Source organism: Anopheles funestus, chromosome X (genome assembly GCF_943734845.2).
Source record: "Anopheles funestus chromosome X, idAnoFuneDA-416_04, whole genome shotgun sequence".
NCBI classification, from domain to species: domain Eukaryota; kingdom Metazoa; phylum Arthropoda; class Insecta; order Diptera; family Culicidae; genus Anopheles; species Anopheles funestus.
This window is the reverse complement of record NC_064597.1, coordinates 5492550-5517832: the sequence shown is the minus strand read 5'-3', so window position 1 is coordinate 5517832 and position 25283 is coordinate 5492550. Positions and strand designations below refer to the sequence as shown.

Sequence of the window (25283 nt, the reverse complement as noted above, 5' to 3'; positions counted from 1 at the left end):
ACTGACGCCGCTATAATACAATTCCACCCAAAAAAAGGTGCATTAGCCAAGTTTTTGATTAAAAGTAGACAATTTCTTTGATGAATCGCACACAGCTAAAAACCCTGGGACGTCCATGAAAATCCTCCAACCTACTACTATATTAAGCGTGTTCACATTTCACCAAGCGAAAAACACAGTTTGGGTAAAGCATCGCCGTGTAGCTTAACCCGGCTTATCTTTGACGCTATTGGGAGCCATAAAAGTGATGAATGTCTTTACCATCTTCCGCTTCCGTTGTCCAATTTTTTTGGGGAGGGAGTTTGGTACAAAGCCCACACGTCCAGCTGGTGACCCCTCCATCATCGATAGAAATTCGACCATGCCCTTGAGGAGTGGATGCGCTCATCTGCTAAACGTGAATCGAATGTATCGACCGGGATTTTACAATCGCTAACGTTTCGGAAAATCCCTGCTCTAAGTCGTGCTACACTTTGAAATTATTATTTTTCCTTTCTGTGTTTTTTCATTTTTTAAACCATCCTCCTGCTCTTAAAGCAGTTAGCTTTCGTTTTTCGGAGGTGACCGAAAGGAAAACCCCCAAGAGCACCAGCGGCTGTAGGCAGTGATGCCCAACCCCAGTTTGGATGCTTACGCCAACGCCTTTGCCTTTATCTTTTGGTTCTTCACACAGCACGCGCATCATCTCTGCATCTCCGCATCTTTCCAGTATCCCCTCCCGCATCCATCAACCCTCCCGAACCTCGATCGAGACCATTATCGCTGGTTTATTTCTATTTCTTTCTTTTTTTTTGGTTTATTCCCACCATCCGTATCGCCATCTTTCTTGGGGGTGCAATATAACAGTGTGACCATCGTCTACCGTCTACCCTACGGGCATTGCCTACGGATTATGGCACGATTTCACTGATGCGATCGCTGATTTGTTACCATTTGTAGTAAGCGAGTTCTCATCGCCCGTCATCGCTTCATCGTTCAACATCTTCCCTGCCCTTATACCCCGAAAATTATTTATCGCACACCGGCAATATCTGGTCGACTGTCGCTAGTCCGCTAGTGAGCTATTCAGCTGGACGGGGTCGTTTGTCGGGGCAAAAAAAAGTTACTACCAAGATGGGTTGGCCATTCCTGTGTGCGTCAGCATAAAGCCAAAAACTGTCTCCGAAGTCAACATACTTAACAGGCATAAAGGGTGAAACGACTTCCGAACATACGCTTCCCTACAATCACGGTCCAGCCTTTCCCACCGTACTCTAGCAGCTGAAATAATCGATTGCCATTGATTCCGGTGAATCGGGTCCTTTCTGTAAACGTTTCGCACCACAATCCGGGATGACCAAAATCGCACGCTTTGCCTTGGTGGCACACTAACCGGCAATAGATGAGTAAAAAATGGCCTGGTACTTCATTACGCCCTACATAATCATCTTCTCCTGAAGTTTATCGCGATATCACAAAGGCATCTACCCTTACAGCGCACTGCTCATCATTGGTGCTCATCCTTTAGCGATTCGTTTTTGCTTCGCAACGCGCTTTCGGCACGGATATTACTTCGATCCGCCACTTTATAATATAATGCTCATTATTCTCAATTAGCACCAGTTAGGTGGGGAGGTAACGGATGGTAAAAGATTTAGCACCATCTCAGCTCTCATCGATTCATCTAGTGTGTGCACAGCTATTGATTGAAGAACGCGCGCGCACAATTCAAAGAAAATTTCTTGAAGAAAGCATCGTCAGGACGATGTTCGTTATTAATCGTTTGACGGTAAAACGACCTAAGAATACACTGAGCTTACATTTATTACGCTTGGACTTCAATATTTCTTTAGGACTCTTTTAGCACTTCAGAATCGGTAGTCTAGATTAATTTAGAGTTGTGCAAAGTGAGTAAGAGTGAGATAGTGAGTTGGAACGTTGTATTGAACGAATTTCGTTCACTCACCACGAAGAGTTTTTGCAAAATTTTATAAATTGCTTTATTTTATTGCCAATTGATTGAAATGAGTTTCTTTTCACTCCAATAATGCTTTAAATAAAAAAGAATAAAAATATTAACAAAACAAAATTAAAAAAAATTGAAAATTTCGTAAAGCTCTTTTTTCCACAAACTTTTGCCTATAACTCGGTCGGTATCCAACGGATCGCCAATCTTTAACCTATGGTCGATAGATGGCATCAATGGCTACATTTTCTTCTTGGACGGCCATGCCCTAAGATGTCTGTGCCAGAAGTTATTCGAGGAACCAAGTTCCTTACCCTGTTTGAGAAAATGTAAATTTTTTCTCATTTTTGCACCAACTTTTGCCTATAACTCGGTCGGTATCCAACGGATCGCCAATCTTTAACTTGTGGTCGATAGATGGCACCAATGGCTACATTTTCTTCTTGGACGGCCATACCGTCAGATGTCTGTGCCAGAAGTTATTCAGGGAACCAAGTTCCTTACCCTGTTTTTGAACAATTTAGCACAATTGAAAAATGTGATATATTTTAATGGGAATTTGTTGCAATATGTTTCTTTTCACTCAAATAATGCTTTAAACTAAAAAAAGAATAAAAAATCGAAAAAAAAAATTTCAAAAAAATTTCAACTCGAAAATTTCATAAGGCTTACCCCTTACGTTTTTTTTGAGAAATTTTGCAAAAAAAATAAAATTGTTTTATTTTAATCCCAATTGGTTGCAATGAGTTTCTTTTCACTCAAATAATGCTTGAAATAAAAAAAAGAGTGAAAAATAATGAAAAAATCAAAAAAATCAAAAAAATGAAAATTTACTAAGGGTCATTTTTGCACCAAATTTTGCCTATAACTCGGTCGGTATCCAACGGATCGCCAATCTTTAACCTGTGGTCGATAGATGACAACAATGGCTACATTTTCTTCTTGGATGGCCATGCCCTCAGATGTCTGTGCCAGAAGTTATTCGAGGAACCAAGTTCCTTACCCTGTTTGAGAAAATGTAAAATTTTTCTCATTTTCGCACCAACTTTTGCCTATAACTCGGTCGGTTTCCAACGGATCGCCAATCTTTAACTTGTGGTCGATAGATGGCATCAATGGCTACATTTTCTTCTTGGACGGCCATACCGTCAGATGTCTGTGCCAGAAGTTATTCAGGGAACCAAGTTCCTTACCCTGTTTTTGAACAATTTAGCAAAATTGAAAAATGTGATATATTTTAATGGGAATTTGTTGCAATATGTTTCTTTTCACTCAAATAATGCTTTAAACTAAAAAAAGAATAAAAAATCGAAAAAAAAAATTTCAAAAAAATTTCAACTCGAAAATTTCATAAGGCTTACCCCTTACGTTTTTTTTGAGAAATTTTACAAAAAAAATTAAATTCATTTTTTTTATGCCAATTGGTTGCAATAAGATTCTTTTCACTCAAATAATGTTTTAAACAAAAAAAGAATAAGAAATTATAAAAAAATGAAAAAATATAAAAGTATTATATAGCCTTATCAATGACTTATACGTTTATGCCGGGTTTTTGTATGACTCCGAAACGAGTCGTTAAACGAGCTCACTCCTAATAACGACTCATTGACTCTGAGTTGACTCACCTAAAAGAGTTGTAATTCTCATCTCTAGAGTAATTGTTTCACTTGTTCTCAGTGTAGCAGTGTGTTAATTATTGCTAGAAATCCCCAGAAATGCTGCTTGAAGTGATGTTGGAAGTATGAAGCAAACAAGAGGTATCTGCAGTAATTGAAGATGGTGAAAGTCCTATAGTTGAGCTCTCTTTCCTTCAAACTATCTTCAAGTGCGGACGTGATGTAATCGAGAAAACAAGAACCAGAGAACGTTTAGTATTTATTTACTCCTTTATTCTATGGAAAGGAACTTGGGTATGAGAAGACGTCTAATAAAAATAAAAAATATCTAAGCATTTCTTCATTACTATTCCATTTTATTGAACTCAATTTTTGCAACTCAATCAACTCTTTAAAAATCAATTAAAATAATCAAACCTCCCATGTTGGAGAGTTGGAGCTAGTTTAAATGCTGCTACTATTCCCATACGCTCGTCCCAAATCTCTTAAGTTTAAAGAACAACACTCAAAACGTCCCACAAGCGACCACAAGATGTAATTTCCTCGAACAATGCTATTAAAAAAAACCATCAAAAAACACCGGCGACACGTGAATTGATTTCGAAAACCGCTGCGCTCCAAGAAGAACGAGACTGCGAATATTCGCGCTGGGAACGTGTAAAGCATAATACCCTTGTCAGTGCGGTTTACCATTAGGTTAAACGGAACGCATCACAAGCGGTGGACCGGAATCTTGGTTGACCTGGATCGTAAAGCGAAACCTGCTCGCAGGCGACGCAATATTCGAAACCGATGCAAAGGACAGCAGAACCGGGCAGCATTCTGCCAAGGATGAATGCACCATGAATAATACATTTCGCTCGAAAACTTGCCTGACACTCCTTGGAATGTCCCCTGCCGGGATAAACGCCCCAGGCGGTGGAGCATCACCATCATACATATACCTGGCGTTGATGCTGGCGTCTGACGAGGGTACGCGGTGGCACTGAGCTATTTTGGTTTCTGCTTTTCTCCTTGTTGTCAGTGAATTGTGGACAATTTTCACAAAACCTACCACACCACAATGAGTCTGGTTGATGTTACATCGGTTGTTAGGGTGAATGGGTGGGAAGGGAAAGGGGAGACGGGGGCGAGGAATCATAAACCGACAACATTATAATGCTGCGTTAGTATTTTCTTTTCAAAGCGATTACACTTTTCATCGATTTGCATTCATTTCATTACTACTGGTAAATGTTGCATCCGACCATCGGTGCCGTTCGATCCCACAACACGTACGAACAGTTGCTTACTTTGATTTCTCTCGAGGCAGCAGTTAACAAGATTCAATCATATCATATCCCTCCATTAACAGTGACGCTATTTGCAATCCCTTTGCTCTACTTTATCCCTTTCCTTGCCCTTCTTTTCTCTCCCACAGATGAGTCACTGACCTGCAATGTGTGCGATCGGGCATTCCGCTGCCGCCGTCAGCTGGCGTCCCATCAGCAGAAGAAGCGTCACTTTGGGTAAGTTCTCCGTACTGGTTATTGCATTAAACATTCCTAGTTTGTAGGGTAAATTGTGTTGTTGTGCTGTGCATATGCGTAAAGCTCTACCAGTTGTCTATTAAAAGGCCCTAGATGCCTTTAAAACCATTTCCGCGAGACTTCAATTTTTTGGAAAATGTATCTAGCAATTGTTTTGAATTGGGGCCAATGAAATCTTTATTTCTTATTCTTCAAAAAAGTGTTGATACATCACAAAAATAATCGAAGTAGACATGCCGTGTTAGTAATAGAGTAACGTTGAAGCTTGATTTCGAGCATTTCTGGATATTCTGGGGATGAGAAATGGATGATTAACGGCAAACCAATCCAGGACAAATACTGTGTGCTTGGTGGGACTGGAAATGAATCGTCTATTGTGAGTTGCTGAGATATACACGGCAGGGTGCGGAGCTGTCAACTGGTCTTTTTGAAGTCTGAGTTCTAATATTTTAAAATTCCCAGATTATTTGATTTCGAGAAGTACCTCAAAATACCTTGAAACACGAATTTCGTTTTCCAAACATTTATTAATGCTGGCTGAAATATAAATTTTATAGAAGAAAGAAAAAAACATTAACGAAAAGGCCAACCGTTTTGCTTTGATAAATCATAATAAAGCATTATAAATGATTGTACATTGCATAAGTAATCAGAGGAAGCCAGAGGACACAAAAAACCCGGTATCCACAGCGTGTCCACTCGTAACGCTCCATCGTTCGTTATCAACGCACCGGATGGAAACGCTTCCAGTTGTGCTCGTCTACTGTACCCCCCCAGAACAGCCAACGAGTTGTTACTGCAAAAAAACCCACTGATTAAATTCAACTTCAAAAGAATGCTCGAAAGCTTCGGTTCCTAGTGCTAAGCGTTGCATCTTCCCAAACCACGGTCCGTGTCCTGTTAATTGTACCCAAACGCTACCTGGTGCTAGCTATGGAGCAGATGTGTTACCGGGTGCATACTTGTAACGCACATCAAAGCGAAAGGTGGAAGGTGGCATATCGGAATACATAATTTTCTTCCCAAAGCTACTCTGGTTTGCTTCTTTAAAACAAACAACAGCAAAAAAAACAGAGCTTGAACACAGAATTTAATCCCTAGTGTGCTGATGAAGATGATAATGATGATGAAGATGATGAAGATGAAAGACCTCTGTTAGATACTTTCATCCCTTATCAGTGGTTTTTATTTACATCCATTATGTAAATGTATACACCTTGTTTTATGAAATGTGCAACACTTTCTACTCTTCTCTTTATCCTACATAAATGGTTGATGTTTGATTTTACTAACAACTTTAGGTGAAAAGAGATTTTCCTTGTGGTCCTATTCTGGTCCTAGAAAAAAAGAAGATGTTAATGGCATGTTCCCAATACGATTGCCATTATCGCACTCACACGTCACGTCTCATTTGGTGACTGTTGCGATACAATGCTAGCCTTATTAACAGGTTAAAAGGTTCCACTGTTTCGATGCAACAAACGACATCGCTCGTTGTGGATGAGTGGACCGCGTCGTCCGACAGGATGGCCGGCATAAGAGCAAACACACGTAGCAGATAATTGCCTTTTAGGCTATCGACTCGTTAGATGAAACTATTTCTGGTGCACGAATATAGGCCCTCCCCAAAAAGGATGGATTCGTTTACATACCCTGCCCATGTACCGCGGGTATTCGATGGAGGTTTTACTGATGGAGGATAAATAGTTATTGTGGCAGGCGTAACACTCTTACCGTACCGGGGGTTTGGCACTGATGCTCGTCCGGATGGCATAAAATCCTTGAGAAGAAATTATAGCGTTCGAATCCGCATACGTGTATATTAGGCGTATGTGCGTGTATAGGTGTGGGGATAGTGTTGCTCCTTTTTGCATTGTCCACACATACATGTTCCAGTTGCCGGGGTTTGGTGCGAGTACCTTTACCAGCGCTGACCAAAAATACCTCCGTCCGTCGTGAGTAAGGACCGTGTCAAGTGATTAGTTGGCGCCGTCCGGGCGTGCCCACGGTACGGGCGGAATCTCTCCATGGACATTTTGCACATTACTACCTAATCTCCGGGGAGCGGTTACCAAAACGTCAGTACCAAACGACCGACTGAATGTACGTTATTACAGCGCGCGATGTAGGGCATGTCCGCCAGTGGACTGCAGCACATCAGCCATACCCCATCCAAATCACACTAGGTTCCGTCCCTATCGTCACCCCATGCTCCGGATGATGGAACCGGGAGGTAAATCGAGCATTATTTACCACACGGACAGACATACGTTGTTACCGTCCCCCACCTTGTTTTTTTCCTGGAGGGGCGTAACAGTGCGCTCTGTTGCGCTTCAACCGACTTCCAGCCGAACCAAACTTTTTATGTGACCTGACTGACGTAAAATGTTGCACACACACTTGCTGTATGCAGGATCTGCGGCAACTGCGGCACCTTTTTTTGGGGATGCGATGGCATTACCTTCAAGCCGCAGCCGCCTTTATTTGATGGGTTGCATGATTCGGTGTCCTGGGCGACCGTGGTGACGATGTTGTTGGGAAACTAACAACAGCACCGCACTGAATAATGAGGATAACTGCTGCCTAACCATGGTAACATGTTACACCCATTGCCGCTTTATCGCTTTCGGTGGTACTGCCAATCGATGATTAGGTGCGAATGGGAAGCCGGGAGACGTATTGTGCCCCGCTTCTGGGGGGTTTCGGTGTTTAGAATGACAATATGGGCTGGGTGAAGCCACACATTGTGTATGCACCAATTTCTACAATAATGCCAACTAATAGCGAATTGTGTTGAGTTCATGAAACAAATGCTTACAACAATTGGGCATCCATGGAAAGAGGTAATAATAATCTGCATACGACATACATCATTCTCATAGGAGAACTTCCACTATTGAGTATTAGTACATACTGGAGCTAATAGATACAAAAACGCCCTGTTATCATAATCTTTGATTAGAATATGCAGAATGCAGAATAATACAGAAACATTATTTCTAACTAGAATGGCGGATAATGTGTAATTGATGGAGATTGAAGATACTTCTTTTGGTAGATGGTTTTGGTGTCAGAACTTGTGAAACTTGTGAACTCTTGTTGAGTTATTATGCCTCAACCGACGAAGTTATGGAAGTTATGGAGAGCGATTCTTAACTCCAGTTCCAGCATGCAAGACGTGGTTAGATAAATTTGAAACAACATACAGAAACACTTCTTCTTCTTGGTCTACTCAGGGTCGAGCATGTCGCGAAGATATGGTCAGGTCTCCTTTAAGTTTCCAGAAAACTTGGTCTAGGGATGCTGTCGTCCATCCACGGCTGCATCCGATGTCCGACAGGTTCGACTACACCTGAGGTCGCTGTGCTCCTCTAAGTCTCGTTTCGAACAGGTCCCTGGAGAGCACCTTCCGGGTGGGACTCTGGGACTCTGGAGTCTGGGACTCTGGACTCATGCCAACGAACCGTCAGGAATATCTGCATCGATAAACAGCTCATGGTCCATTCTCCTTCTCCACACGTCCAGCTCGAACACACCGCCAAAGATAGTCCTTCAAAAATCAAATATCTCCCTATGTTTCTGGAAGATTGCTCCTTTTTATATACGTTTATTTGAGTTTCAAGTCGAAAGTGAAGTTGCTCCAGGAAAAAGAAACGCGATAATAAATGTTCTTCTTTAATCGACAAGTTTTTGGAAACATCGTGTCTAATACTAAAGAGATAAAGAAACGGATAAAACACATCAGACACTTATTTCCTATCGTGAAAATTTATCATTTGATAATGGTTGTAAACACATAATCGATATTATGTACAAGATTTAACCTTACCAGTAGCAGCCGATGTTCGACCAATGCGCTAAAGTACGCAAAGCAAAACAGCGCGAAACTCGGATAGAACAAACCAATCGAAGTATCATTTAACGCTTCGCCGAGTCCTGTGGAAGATCTGGGCTGGAAAGCCACCGAGATCCGACCCTTTTCTCGCCCTCCCTCGCTAGCGGGATGGTACGATGGTTGTTTGCCAATATCCTGCCACACAGTGCTTTCCGTCGCGGATCCCGCCACCCCGCACGAAACAACTTTCAGCGGTTGGCTGAATTCCGGATGCTGCTCGAGCGTGTACAATTTTTCCTGCTACGATCAAAGCGGAACCACCTTACGCTCAGAAGAGATCACTTGAGCAGAACGCGGCAACAGAATAAATTCATTGTTGGACGAATGGTCGGGAAAATCAGGCTGGAGTAAGAGAAGAAGTAATGGGTGTGAACAGAGCGCGGGTTAGAGTATGGTTTAACTGGTTCTAGCTTCGCGCCACTCATCCTTCACGATTTGCCCTGTTTGCTTCACGAGTTTGGTGTTTGTTGCCCCGCCAGTGTGAGCAACTTCCAGAATATCATGCTAGTTTCGTTGACTGAGTAGCTCTCGCCCGGTTTGCGGAAGAACACCAGCAACGGAAACACAAACAAACGAACACGCGCTTTCCGAAAGCCCGCTAGTTGTTTGCTACGGTTTCACAGTGAATAGTTCGCAACGCAATGCATTTGCATTAAAGCTTCGCGTTGAGAAACGGAGCAGCAGCTGCTGACACGTGGACATGGGTTCCTTTACACTGATGAAAACTTTACCAATATGGTTAAAGTTTTTTTTTTAATTAAACATTCGCAGGGAGATCTCTCGGGGTGAAATTTTAGCGAAATTATAATCCGCCATTATTTGAGAAGAAGGAATGATTCAATATGTCTGTTTTGTTATTCCGCTCAATGAACTACTTTACGCTACCTTACTCTCGGTCTATTTGGTTTCCGATTTGGAGTCTAACGACCTCACTTAAATAATGCTTTCAATAAAAAAGAGGGAAAAATAATGAAAAAAAACAAAAAACTCAAAAAAAATGAAAATTTTCCTCATTTTTGCAACCAATTTTGACTATAACTCGGTCGGTATTCAACGGATCGCCAATCTTTAACTTGTGGTCGATAGATGGCACCAATGGCTACATTTTCTTCTTGGACGACCATACCGTCAGATGTCTGTGCCAGAAGTTATTCAGGGAACCAAGTTCCTTACCCTGTTTTTGAACAATTTAGCAAAATTGAAAAATGTGATATATTTTAATGGGAATTTGTTGCAATATGTTTCTTTTCACTCAAATAATGCTTTAAACTAAAAAAAGAATAAAAAATCGAAAAAAAAATTTCAAAAAAATTTTAACTCGAAAATTTCATAAGGCTTACCCCTTACGTTTTTTTTGAGAAATTTTGCAAAAAAAATAAAATTGTTTTATTTTAATCCCAATTGGTTGCAATGAGTTTCTTTTCACTCAAATAATGATTGAAAAAAAAGAGTGAAAAATAATGAAAAAATCAAAAAATTCAAAAAAATGAAAATTTACTAAGGGTCATTTTTGCACCAAATTTTGCCTATAACTCGGTCGGTATCCAACGGATCGCCAATCTTTAACCTGTGGTCGATAGATGGCATCAATGGCTACATTTTCTTCTTGGACGGCCATGCCCTCAGATGTCTGTGCCAGAAGTTATTCGAGGAACCAAGTTCCTTACCCTGTTTGAGAAAATGTAAAATTTTTCTCATTTTTGCACCAAATTTTGCCTATAACTCGGTCGGTATCCAACGGATCGCCAATCTTTAACTTGTGGTCGATAGATGGCACCAAGGGCTACATTTTCTTCTTGGATGGCCATACCGTCAGATGTCTGTGCCAGAAGTTATTCAGGGAACCAAGTTCCTTACCCTGTTTCTGAACAATTTAGCAATATTGAAAAATGTGATATATTTTAATGGGAATTTGTTGCAATATGTTTCTTTTCACTCAAATAATGCTTTAAACTAAAAATAGAATAAAAAATCGAAAAAAAAAAATCCAAAAAATTTCAACTCGAAAATTTTATAAGGCTTACCCCTTACGTTTTTTTTGAGAAATTTTGCAAAAAAAATAAAATTGTTTTATTTTAATCCCAATTGGTTGCAATGAGTTTCTTTTCACTCAAATAATGATTGAAATAAAAAAAAGAGTGAAAAATAATGAAAAAATCAAAAAATTCAAAAAAAAAGAAAATTTACTAAGGGTCATTTTTGCACCAAATTTTGCCTATAACTCGGTCGGTATCCAACGGATCGCCAATCTTTAACCTGTGGTCGATAGATGGCATCAATGGCTACATTTTCTTCTTGGACGGCCATGCCCTCAGATGTCTGTGCCAGAAGTTATTCGAGGAACCAAGTTCCTTACCCTGTTTGAGAAAATGTAAAATTTTCTCATTTTTGCACCAACTTTTGCCTATAACTCGGTCGGTATCCAACGGATCGCCAATCTTTAACTTGTGGTCGATAGATGGCACCAATGGCTACATTTTCTTCTTGGACGGCCATACCGTCAGATGTCTGTGCCAGAAGTTATTCAGGGAACCAAGTTCCTTACCCTGTTTATGAACAATTTAGCAAAATTGAAAAATGTGATATATTTTAATGGGAATTTGTTGCAATATGTTTCTTTTCACTCAAATAATGTTTTAAACTAAAAATAGAATAAAAAATCGAAAAAAAAAATTCCAAAAAATTTCAACTCGAAAATTTCATAAGGCTTACCCCTTACGTTTTTTTTGAGAAATTTTGCAAAAAAAATAAAATTGTTTTATTTTAATCCCAATGGGTTGCAATGAGTTTCTTTTCACTCAAATAATGCTTGAAATAAAAAAAAGAGTGAAAAATAATGAAAAAATAAAAAAATTCAAAAAAATGAAAATTTACTGAGGGTCATTTTTGCACCAAATTTTGCCTATAACTCGGTCGGTATCCAACGGATCGCCAATCTTTAACCTGTGGTCAATAGATTGCATCAATGGCTACATTTTCTTCTTGGACGGCCATGCCCTCAGATGTCTGTGCCAGAAGTTATTCGAGGAACCAAGTTCCTTACCCTGTTTGAGAAAATGTAAAATTTTTCTCATTTTTGCACCAACTTTTGCCTATAACTCGGTCGGTATCCAACGGATCGCCAATCTTTAACTTGTGGTCGATAGATGGCACCAATGGCTACATTTTCGTCTTGGACGGCCATAACGTCAGATGTCTGTGCCAGAAGTTATTCAGGGAACCAAGTTCCTTACCCTGTTTCTGAACAATTTAGCAAAATTGAAAAATGTGATATATTTTAATGGGAATTGGTTGCAATATGTTTCTTTTCACTCAAATAATGCTTTAAACTAAAAAAAGAATAAAAAATCGAAAAAAAAATTTCAAAAAATTTTCAACTCGAAAATTTCATAAGGCTTACCCCTTACGTTTTTTTTGAGAAATTTTGCAAAAAAAATTAAATTGTTTTATTTTAATCCCAATGGGTTGCAATGAGTTTCTTTTCACTCAAATAATGCTTGAAATAAAAAAAGAGTGAAAAATAATGAAAAAATCAAAAAATTCAAAAAAATGAAAATTTACTAAGGGTCATTTTTGCACCAAATTTTGCCTATAACTCGGTCGGTATCCAACGGATCGCCAATCTTTAACCTGTGGTCGATAGATGGCATCAATGGCTACATTTTCTTCTTGGACGGCCATGCCCTCAGATGTCTGTGCCAGAAGTTATTCGAGGAACCAAGTTCCTTACCCTGTTTGAGAAAATGTAAAAATTTTCTCATTTTTGCACCAACTTTTGCCTATAACTCGGTCGGTATCCAACGGATCGCCAATCTTTAACTTGTGGTCGATAGATGGCACCAATGGCTACATTTTCTTCTTGGACGGCCATACCGTCAGATGTCTGTGCCAGAAGTTATTCAGGGAACCAAGTTCCTTACCCTGTTTCTGAACAATTTAGCAAAATTGAAAAATGTGATATATTTTAATGGGAATTTGTTGCAATATGTTTCTTTTCACTCAAATAATGCTTTAAACTAAAAATAGAATAAAAAATCGAAAAAAAAAATTCCAAAAAATTTCAACTCGAAAATTTCATAAGGCTTACCCCTTACGTTTTTTTTGAGAAATTTTGCAAAAAAAATAAAATTGTTTTATTTTAATCCCAATGGGTTGCAATGAGTTTCTTTTCACTCAAATAATGCTTGAAATAAAAAAAAGAGTGAAAAATAATGAAAAAATCAAAAAATTCAAAAAAATGAAAATTTACTGAGGGTCATTTTTGCACCAAATTTTGCCTATAACTCGGTCGGTATCCAACGGATCGCCAATCTTTAACCTGTGGTCAATAGATGGCATCAATGGCTACATTTTCTTCTTGGACGGCCATGCCCTCAGATGTCTGTGCCAGAAGTTATTCGAGGAACCAAGTTCCTTACCCTGTTTGAGAAAATGTAAAAATTTTCTCATTTTTGCTCCAACTTTTGCCTATAACTCGGTCGGTATCCAACGGATCGCCAATCTTTAACTTGTGGTCGATAGATGGCACCAATGGCTACATTTTCTTCTTGGACGGCCATAACGTCAGATGTCTGTGCCAGAAGTTATTCAGGGAACCAAGTTCCTTACCCTGTTTCTGAACAATTTAGCAAAATTGAAAAATGTGATATATTTTAATGGGAATTTGTTGCAATATGTTTCTTTTCACTCAAATAATGCTTTAAACTAAAAAAAGAATAAAAAATCGAAAAAAAAAATTCAAAAAAATTTCAACTCGAAAATTTCATAAGGCTTACCCCTTACGTTTTTTTTGAGAAATTTTGCAAAAAAAATAAAATTGTTTTATTTTAATCCCAATTGGTTGCAATGAGTTTCTTTTCACTCAAATAATGATTGAAATAAAAAAAAGAGTGAAAAATAATGAAAAAATCGAAAAATTCAAAAAAATGAAAATTTACTAAGGGTCATTTTTGCACCAAATTTTGCCTATAACTCGGTCGGTATCCAACGGATCGCCAATCTTTAACCTGTGGTCGATAGATGGCATCAATGGCTACATTTTGTTCTTGGACGGCCATGCCCTCAGATGTCTGTGCCAGAAGTTATTCGAGGAACCAAGTTCCTTACCCTGTTTGAGAAAATGTAAAATTTTTCTCATTTTTGCTCCAACTTTTGCCTATAACTCGGTCGGTATCCAACGGATCGCCAATCTTTAACTTGTGGTCGGTAGATGGCACCAATGGCTACATTTTCTTCTTGGACGGCCATACCGTCAGATGTCTGTGCCAGAAGTTATTCAGGGAACCAAGTTCCTTACCCTGTTTCTGAACAATTTAGCAATATTGAAAAATGTGATATATTTTAATGGGAATTTGTTGCAATATGTTTCTTTTCACTCAAATAATGCTTTAAACTAAAAATAGAATAAAAAATCGAAAAAAAAAATTCCAAAAAATTTCAACTCGAAAATTTCATAAGGCTTACCCCTTACGTTTTTTTTGAGAAATTTTGCAAAAAAAATAAAATTGTTTTATTTTAATCCCAATTGGTTGCAATGAGTTTCTTTTCACTCAAATAATGACTGAAATAAAAAAAAGAGTGAAAAATAATGAAAAAATCAAAAAATTCAAAAAAATGAAAATTTACTAAGGGTCATTTTTGCACCAAATTTTGCCTATAACTCGGTCGGTATCCAACGGATCGCCAATCTTTAACCTGTGGTCGATAGATGGCATCAATGGCTACATTTTCTTCTTGGACGGCCATGCCCTCAGATGTCTGTGCCAGAAGTTATTCGAGGAACCAAGTTCCTTACCCTGTTTGAGAAAATGTAAAATTTTTCTCATTTTTGCACCAACTTTTGCCTATAACTCGGTCGGTATCCAACGGATCGCCAATCTTTAACTTGTGGTCGATAGATGGCACCAATGGCTACATTTTCTTCTTGGACGGCCATACCGTCAGATGTCTGTGCCAGAAGTTATTCAGGGAACCAAGTTCCTTACCCTGTTTCTGAACAATTTAGCAAAATTGAAAAATGTGATATATTTTAATGGGAATTTGTTGCAATATGTTTCTTTTCACTCAAATAATGCTTTAAACTAAAAATAGAATAAAAAATCGAAAAAAAAAATTCCAAAAAATTTCAACTCGAAAATTTCATAAGGCTTACCCCTTACGTTTTTTTTTGAGAAATTTTGCAAAAAAAATAAAATTGTTTTATTTTAATCCCAATTGGTTGCAATGAGTTTCTTTTCACTCAAATAATGATTGAAATAAAAAAAAGAGTGAAAAATAATGAAAAAATCGATAAAGTCAAAAAAATGAAAATTTACTGAGGGTCATTTTTGCACCAAATTTTGCCTATAACTCGGTCGGTATCCAACGGATCGCCAATCTTTAACCTGTGGTCGATAGATGGCATCAATGGCTACATTTTCTTCTTGGACGGCCATGCCCTCAGATGTCTGTGCCAGAAGTTATTCGAGGAACCAAGTTCCTTACCCTGTTTGAGAAAATGTAAAATTTTTCTCATTTTTGCTCCAACTTTTGCCTATAACTCGGTCGGTATCCAACGGATCGCCAATCTTTAACTTGTGGTCGATAGATGGCACCAATGGCTACATTTTCGTCTTGGACGGCCATACCGTCAGATGTCTGTGCCAGAAGTTATTCAGGGAACCAAGTTCCTTACCCTGTTTCTGAACAATTTAGCAAAATTGAAAAATGTGATATATTTTAATGGGAATTTGTTGCAATATGTTTCTTTTCACTCAAATAATGCTTTTAACTAAAAAAAGAATAAAAAATCGAAAAAAAAATTTCAAAAAAATTTCAACTCGAAAATTTCATAAGGCTTACCCCTTACGTTTTTTTTGAGAAATTTTGCAAAAAAACTAAAATTGTTTTATTTTAACCCCAATTGGTTGCAATGAGTTTCTTTTCACTCAAATAATGACTGAAATAAAAAAAAGAGTGAAAAATAATGAAAAAATCAAAAAATTCAAAAAAATGAAAATTTACTAAGGGTCATTTTTGCACCAAATTTTGTCTATAACTCGGTCGGTATCCAACGGATCGCCAATCTTTAACCTGTGGTCGATAGATGGCATCAATGGCTACATTTTCTTCTTGGACGGCCATGCCCTCAGATGTCTGTGCCAGAAGTTATTCGAGGAACCAAGTTCCTTACCCTGTTTGAGAAAATGTAAAATTTTTCTCATTTTTGCTCCAACTTTTGCCTATAACTCGGTCGGTATCCAACGGATCGCCAATCTTTAACTTGTGGTCGATAGATGGCACCAATGGCTACATTTTCTTCTTGGACGGCCATACCGTCAGATGTCTGTGCCAGAAGTTATTCAGGGAACCAAGTTCCTTACCCTGTTTCTGAACAATTTAGCAAAATTGAAAAATGTGATATATTTTAATGGGAATTTGTTGCAATATGTTTCTTTTCACTCAAATAATGCTTTTAACTAAAAAAAGAATAAAAAATCGAAAAAAAAATTTCAAAAAATTTTCAACTCGAAAATTTCATAAGGCTTACCCCTTACGTTTTTTTTGAGAAATTTTGCAAAAAAACTAAAATTGTTTTATTTTAACCCCAATTGGTTGCAATGAGTTTCTTTTCACTCAAATAATGATTGAAATAAAAACAAGAGTGGAAATTAATGAAAAAATCAAAAAATTCAAAAAAATGAAAATTTACTGAGGGTCATTTTTGCACCAAATTTTGCCTATAACTCGGTCGGTATCCAACGGATCGCCAATCTTTAACCTGTGGTCGATAGATGGCATCAATGGCTACATTTTCTTCTTGGACGGCCATGCCCTCAGATGTCTGTGCCAGAAGTTATTCGAGGAACCAAGTTCCTTACCCTGTTTGAGAAAATGTAAAATTTTTCTCATTTTTGCACCAACTTTTGCCTATAACTCGGTCGGTATCCAACGGATCGCCAATCTTTAACTTGTGGTCGATAGATGGCACCAATGGCTACATTTTTTTCTTGGACGGTCATGCCCTCAGATGTCTGTGCCAGAAGTTATTCAGGGAACCAAGTTCCTTACCCTGTTTATGAACAATTTAGCAAAATTGAAAAATGTGATATATTTTAATGGGAATTTGTTGCAATATGTTTCTTTTCACTTAAATAGTGCTTTAAATCAAAAAAAGAATAAAAAATCAGAAAAAAAATTTAAAAACAATTTCAACTCGAAAATTTCATAAGGCGATTTACGATTTTTTTGAGAAATTTTGCAAAAAAATAAAATTGTTTTATTTCAATGCCAATGGGTTGCAATGAGTTTCTTTTCACTCAAATAATGATTGAAATAAAAACAAGAGTGGAAATTAATGAAAAAATCAAAAAATTCAAAAAAATGAAAATTTACTGAGGGTCATTTTTGCACCAAATTTTGCCTATAACTCGGTCGGTATCCAACGGATCGCCAATCTTTAACCTGTGGTCGATAGATGGCATCAATGGCTACATTTTCTTCTTGGACGGCCATGCCCTCAGATGTCTGTGCCAGAAGTTATTCGAGGAACCAAGTTCCTTACCCTGTTTGAGAAAATGTAAAATTTTTCTCATTTTTGCACCAACTTTTGCCTATAACTCGGTCGGTATCCAACGGATCGCCAATCTTTAACTTGTGGTCGATAGATGGCACCAATGGCTACATTTCTTCTTGGACGGCCATACCGTCAGATGTCTGTGCCAGAAGTTATTCAGGGAACCAAGTTCCTTACCCTGTTTCTGAACAATTTAGCAATATTGAAAAATGTGATATATTTTAATGGGAATTTGTTGCAATATGTTTCTTTTCACTCAAATAATGCTTTAAACTAAAAAAAGAATAAAAAATCGAAAAAAAAATTTCAAAAAAATTTCAACTCAAAAATTTCATAAGGCTTACCCCTTACGTTTTTTTTGAGAAATTTTGCAAAAAATTAAATTGTTTTATTTTAATGCCAATGGGTTGCAATGAGTTTCTTTTCACTCAAATAATGTTTTAAATAAAAAAAGGAATAAAAAATATTAAAAAAATTCTAAAAATATGAAAATTTCATAATGCTATAGCCTTCTCTATTTTTTGATAAATTTAGCAAAATTTTATAAATTGATTTATTTTAATGTGAATTTGTTGAAATAAGCATCTCTCTGTCAATTCCGGCTTGGAGTCTAACCACGAACTTGTTTTGCAAAATTCAATGTTACAAACAGCGATTTGAATTATCTCCACACATCCTAAACCTTGCTGTACCGCACACAACACTCGGCACAAACGTACAGATTAGGGATGGATGTACTGAGATGGACGGTAACATGCAACGCAAAATGGTACCCCCTGCAAAGTTGTCACATGCAGATGCAACCGTAACAGATTTTGATGTAATTGAAATGAAACCGGTAATGTACTGGGCATGCAACCATATGCATGGAAAGTGCATTAAATATTTCATACAATTATACTCTTGTTTAGCTTTGTTTTTACTCGGTTGTAAATATAATTAATCTAAGTCAGCATCCACTACGGATACTTAGAATCTTACACGGATTAATAAACTACACATACTAAAACCTGGCTATTTAGCTTCATAGAACAGTTAACTTTAGTCCAGAAGCAGAAGAAATAAGAATTGACAGGGTATTCCCTGAAGAGATCTGGTCTACTGCAGGAGTCCTCTAAACCTCTCTCGGTCTAGCACCGTCATCTATCAATCCATTATCCCGGCCTTTCTGACGGACTCCATCTCAGTTTGGACGACCTCCATGTGGACGACCTAAACGGACTTTACGGGCTGGGTCGTTCGGTTCCATGCGCATGAGTTCATTGCAGCTCCACACCTATGTGACCAAAAATCATTCTCAGCATTTCCCTCTCAACCTTGGCTGAGGGGATTTCATCAGTTTTGGACAGAGTCCTATATCTCAAAGGTGTATTTGAGTACCGGAGCTATATACCATTTATATAATCCTAGCATCGATCGTCGCTACAGGTGTTTTTGGTGGAGAAGGTACCTCAGACATTAGTAAGACCGGTTGACCACCAGTCAGCTACATGAAAGAGCCACAAATCTTAAATCTCTATATCTATGAAGAGATGAACTATTTGCACAGTATTTATAATCAAACTTTCCACTTCTATTGTTACAGTTGCAGTGGCTGCGATAGCCTGTTCTCATCGCTGATGCTGTTGGAACATCACAAAGAAGAGTTCGAGCACTGGAGCGACTACGAAGATGACAGACGGCTACCGTGCTGCCGACGCAACCGCCGGGATGAGGATGACTATACCGACACCGAATCTGGCACGAGCGATGCGGAGAGTGAAGACCTTGAACGGTTGCTTTAAACAGTGGGACAGAGTCCTGCCAGGCCTGACATGGCTGACAAACGGCGCTTGTTAGCAGATTAGTTGTGGTTGGTTTTTTGGTTTTTTCGCAAACACGCTGTATATTTTGGATTACTATTGTAGCGAAAAAACAGTGATGTTTTAATGATTGTTATCTCTATGTGTTATAAATGCTCATTCATAGAGATCATCCTTCAATGTATATGTGTGTATGTGTGTGTGTGTTTACTACCAACGCGAAGAAACAAGGTTTAATATCGATCATTTGTTACAGGCAGCAAAGCCGTCTCCAGGAGGTGTATTGTTGCGGTTAGGAAAATTAAAATGTCAGTAAAAGAAAGCATAGCATCAATCAAATATCAATCACGGTGGAGATATGTTTCCCGGAATTCCAAAGACTAAAGCGTACAGTAACCTCAAGATGTAACCTTGAAGGTATTCATTGTTGAATATAGCGTCCCTACAAATCGTAGCAGATTATTCCACACAGAACAGAAGCACTCATCATTTATATCTGAAACATCCGGTACTCTATGCTCTACGCACTACTAGGAAGTACTACTCTACTGCGTTGAGGAAGAATTGCAATGCATGATGCGGCCATCTTGAAATGCAATCAAGTCACATTAAGCGTTTCTCCAATGTAGCATTCCTGAAGAGCTTTCCAATTTCAATTGTTTGTCGAAGTGATTGTGCCGTAAGACCCATGTCAGAAGATCAGTGCATTTCCCAACGCAATGCACTTGTTGTTATTGAGATGTAATACACGTGATCAGATGTAGCCGTTTTCAAGCTTATTTCTAGTGAAGAAGACAAAACTAACAAAGAGATGAAGTTTAGCAACAAACATTGTGCGCAAAAACAATCCTTACGCTATCAAGTTAGAAATGTAATAAAGAGAACCATTTGTAGTCTTCTAACCCAAGACAGTGTTAAACCCCCAAGGTCCCAACATATTTACTAGCAAAAACCTAGCAGGGAGAGAGACAAAAAACGAAACAAACAAACAAAACACATCTCCATTTATATAAAGCACTCAGATATTGATACAAACGAAATGAAGAAGGAAGATACCAATCAAAGCAAAACTGAATCGTCCCATGGCATTCCGAACCCTTTATGCGAGCATTCCGATGGCACACCTTAGATGGAACCAAATTCTATTAAAATATTCATATCACAATACGTCTAACAGCTGCAGGATTTGAAGGGATAGAAATTTCAAACAAAAAAAAAAAAAACGGTGACAAAATGGAAACGACTAGCTTTGAAAACAGACAAACAAACAAACTATATCACTCCTACTAAAAAAAAGAGAACAAAAAAATGGTAGTAATGCAACTAAAAACAGGCAACATGAATTTAATAAAAAACAAAAAAACAAAAACGACACAAATCCTTAATTAACAAAACAAAAATGGAACTATTGTAACAGCGGAGCTGTGTTTCTATGGCTAATAATCAAGTAGCATGAATAAATACTGACATGTAAAACACGTATATTGAACCTTAATGTTGTGAATGACGAGTGTAAGAAAAAACACACACAAAATAAATCATATAAAATGGAAACAAAAAAAAAACTAATTTTGTACTTCAATGTTTGCTAAAAACCTTGAAAGACAAACGTAAAAAATAGTCATCAAGACATTGAAACTGGACAAATGGCTCTTAATCTGAATTACTTAAATTATATTTTATCATTTATGGTGATTTATTTAGCTTACATGTTTCTGTGTATGTGTATGTCTAGGTTGTTGTTTTTTTCTTCATTTTATATTTGTCCTTCCGCCGTTGTACGGGTTTTCAACTATAATCTTCTAGAGTGCAGCATATGGTACCATCATATCGGGTATCGCATTTCATTTTTTTTTTACGTTAAATTATCATTTAGTATTTTGTGGTCCTTTTTTAAAATCTACACCAACCATTCATCTGGACTATGCGCTACTACACTTTCAAGCACGCCAGCAAACAGTGACGACGAGGGCGCTAGATCACAGCACGGATTCATTAAAACGGGTGAAGGGAACTTTGTTAGGGAAGTGTGGTCTACAAACTTGCAACTTGTTCCAGTTTGAGGAGAAACCGAGGAAAAACAGACTTTGCTACTATTGCTTCGCCCCGCGTTTGAATGCATGTTACATGTTATCATTGGAAAGGTCAATATCTCTATCTTTGCGAAATAGCTGCATCGTTATCATTCGCTTATATTGTTATCGTACGCGATAGTACTTATAGTTTTGCATGTTTTCTAAAACACACAACTAGCTAGCTGCGGTTTCGTCCAAGAAGTATTACAAACTTCTATCAACTTGTGTCCGTTTGTGGCATTATAGCTCAATTTGTGTAGATGTGGGAACTGTGGGAAAAACGTTTTCCCTCTACGATTGTTGCCTGTTGATGTTCGTGTACAAGTTTTGCAGATGCGCATCGCAATCATCCGGATCAGCCGGATTAGAATCACATGAATTAGAAGTAATTCCATTCCCTAACCCTGCCCTAAATTGTCCTACGTTGTCCTACAGCCATTTTTTCCATACGATCAAACGTGTGTGAAGAAGAGTTGCGAATGCCAAAAAATCTATTTGCGGAAGAAAAAATTGTTACATGCAAAAATTTCCTGATTTTCTTCCTCCACAAGCCGTATTCATTGAATCATTCCGACAAGCGACAAGCCTAATCGTACTCGTGAGATGATTCCCGCTTGCTTATCAAATTCTCTCGCTCTTCTTCGTGCGATTCCACCAGCGTAGCGCCAGACGCTATGTTTGACGATGGTTGGGATCGGTTTGTGATCTTACTGATGCCATCGCTCAGTCCTGATTGTGTGAGGCTGTGTGAAGAAGCAAAAAAAACATGCAAGAATGTGTGATTAAACATTGTAAACATCGTCGACAATATTGTACAAACTTACATTTCCACTTCACCATCATCGTCATCATCGTCGAGATCCTCACCATGCACGGAAAAGTAGGGATGCTGTGAAACGGGTCGGAACTTGTACCCGGTCAGCACGAAGAACACGTAAGTGGCCATCTCCTTAAACATTTCATCCAGCCAAGCGTACTGGAATGCGACGGTAATCTACAAATTCAAGCCAAAAAAAAAATCGCTAGTTCGTATAAAATAGCAGCCAACCCCTTTATAACATACCTTCAGTAAAATAACAATAATGCGCGTAAAGTAAATATAGCATACGATCATGATGTAAAACTGACGGAACAGCTTTAGCTTGCGCAGATTGATTGCCGCTTTACCATCCGTACCGGCCGCTTCCTGTAGATGCCGGATCGACCAAACGACCGGGAACAGAATCGCACCGCAGCACAGCAAATCGACTAGCATGAATATATCCCGCCAGGTGCTATACTCCTTGTCACCCTCGTCGCTTTCCGCGATAATAATTTCAGCCACATTTGCAAGCACCTGCAACGGTATCACGATCATAAAGAGCTTCTTATCCTTGTCCGCCAGTATGTGCTTGATGAATGTCCATCCGGTGCCAATGAGTACTATGGTAATGATCAGCACCGCACCCTTGAGTCTGTAACGAGTGTGCAAAAAAAAGATAAAAAATAGATAATAATTATTCTTTAATTAATTATTTAATTATATTTAATTAATTATTATTAATAATTAATAATAAAGATAAAAAAATAGATAATTGTTAATCAAATTACTATTCAGAACGCTACTGTTCTGACATGATCAACCATAGAATATAAAATACACACTTACAGATGCGTAATGTAGTAGAGAATCGCCCAAGCTTCGACGTGTTCGCCCTGCACTTCAATAAAATGGTAATTAATCGCGTGAAACATCAACGACAACGATTTGAGAAACACCAGCACACCCATCAGGTAGTGTATTTTGAACAGTGGATGTTTACTTTTCCGCAGTATGAACACCCAAAACAGGCCGGAAAGGAAAAACAAAATGGACATCATGAAGTAGAGCGCCGGCAGCGGCATTTCACCAGCGGACAGATAGTTGCCGCTATTTTTCTCCTCAATATCGACGTTAAAATTCAGCTCGTACAGACTGTTCGGTGAGTAGTTCGGGCAGCTGTGGAAATAGAGATTGTACAGCCCTTCCTCCTGCTTAGTAGCAACGTATATGGCAAACTGTAAGAAAATGAATAAACAAACGTTGCATGTAAATTTCATTTTTGACTCTTATTTTTCGTTTGTACTCACATTAAAGCTGTAGTACTTGAACATATCGTCTGCTTTCACTTCCAGCGGCAGTGTCAGCTTGCTACAGACGGTTGCCGCATCCCCGACATCTGCCACGCCATCAGCTGCGTGGGGGAAAACATTTGCCCGACGACGGCGCTGCATGTACACCATCTTCGAATCGCTGACCTGTGCGAACGATTGACGCTTGGAACGAAGCGCTGGCACACCGCTACGGTCTTTGTAAAGGTGAATATTTTGCCAGTCCTTGGAACAACTGACATGTACGCTGTTACGAGTGTAAAAAATAAAACAAAAAATGATTTAATTAATTCTTGGTGTTTTCTGTTTTATACATTCCATCTTCTAACTCACACATTCTGTTTGAGATCCATCTTGAAGAACACAATTGGTCCGTTACTTTGTACAGCAACTGGTTCGGTGAGAATGCACTTGTCTTGATGCGAATCTAGATACGGATTCATCGAGTCTGACATTGTTTTGTCGAGCGAAAGGCCAAACTGTTTCAAATATAGACAAATAGTGAGGCTCAACATTATCTTCACCTTTCTTCACGTATGTACATACCATATTATCCTCTGTACTTGGATCGACACGAAAGTGTGAAACCCGTACATCCAAAACACCTCCAGCATAAAACCCAAACGTACTGAGCAAAATATACCGCCGGAAATCATCCTGAAAATAGTAATATTTTATAAAACCTTTTTCGTTCCGTTTACCCTTGGTTTTCATTTATATTTACCCGCACTTCCAGATGATGCCGTCGAGCAACCGTTACCGTTACGAGCAATGCTACGATCAGAACCGCCACGGTCATCAGTAGGCCGGTCCATCTCCGGCTCATCCTTCTTCAGTTTCGTTGTGGAAATGCGTGTCTAACGTTGCTAAATATTTGCTACCGTGCCGTTGTTGCAACAATCTCCAATCAATCTATTATGCGTATATCTTCATAACCACTGCAAGAGGTACAAGTTTTCTCATTATAGTTATACAGCTTATTTTCTAACAATTCCCAACACGACTGAACGGAACCATCACACGGATGGATCTTGGGTACTGCGATGTTAAAGGAATGTGCTGAAGAAAGCTCAACTTACCTTATCCAAGGGTAATGACGGGAATACGAGCGCTCTTATCGACCCAGCACTACGCTACACTTTTGTTCCAGTTGGCAAACAATGGTAAAATATAATAAAATATCTCCGTTTTCACCAAGGAACAACAGCATAAACACATCTAAACAGTGAAAATCATGCGTTGACGTTTCGTTACATCGCGATGCCAACCAATTACAACTTTTTCACTAGTGGTGGAGTTGATTTCACTATTGTGAGATGGCAAATAGAAAACAAAAACCTGTTACCAAAGTAGGAAATATTCACAACTCTAACCAAATTAGTATTGTAAGCTGAGCTTCTATTAAAATCATTATACAATACCTGTACTACGTATTAATTTTCCATTTCAGTGCAAGCGAAAACATACATTATTTATTTGTTATCACAATTGTTCACTGCGAACGCTGTTTATCTCACTTCTCACACTTTTCTTCTCACCTGTCATGGCGCAACTCATCTTGTATTTTCTGTTCGCATAGTGGACGTCAGTGATTCAAAAATTTGAGCATAATAACGGTTTCTGTTTTTATTTGCAGTTGTAACACTTCGTGGAAAATTTTCCTCCGTTTTTGCAATTCAGGGCAAATTCATCATACCTACGAGATGCATTCCTGTTTTTTACTTCTCGAAGGAGGTG

General features: G+C 38.4%; 2 protein-coding genes across 2 annotated transcripts in view; one reads left to right on the top strand and one right to left on the bottom strand.

The window, feature by feature from the left end:
• Positions 1–20303, top strand: part of LOC125773304 (uncharacterized protein DDB_G0283357) — an 85998-nt gene extending 65695 nt beyond the window's left edge. The window contains exons 3-4 of the mRNA XM_049444342.1: positions 4982–5069; positions 19125–20303. Coding sequence (XP_049300299.1) covers positions 4982–5069; positions 19125–19323 — 287 coding nt within the window. The 3' untranslated portion in view covers positions 19324–20303. The remainder of the gene's footprint in view (positions 1–4981; positions 5070–19124) is intronic.
• Positions 20304–20994: 691 nt separating this feature from the next.
• LOC125772772 (protein GPR107) lies at positions 20995–24387 on the bottom strand. The gene is made up of 8 exons (XM_049444179.1): positions 24271–24387; positions 24093–24203; positions 23880–24025; positions 23526–23793; positions 23065–23453; positions 22480–22870; positions 22241–22410; positions 20995–22159 (listed from the first exon to the last, which is right to left on the bottom strand). Exons 1-8 carry the CDS (start codon positions 24370–24372, stop codon positions 22003–22005), a joined length of 1734 nt encoding a protein of 577 aa, XP_049300136.1. The 5' UTR covers positions 24373–24387; the 3' UTR covers positions 20995–22002.
• Positions 24388–25283: the final 896 nt, after the last annotated feature.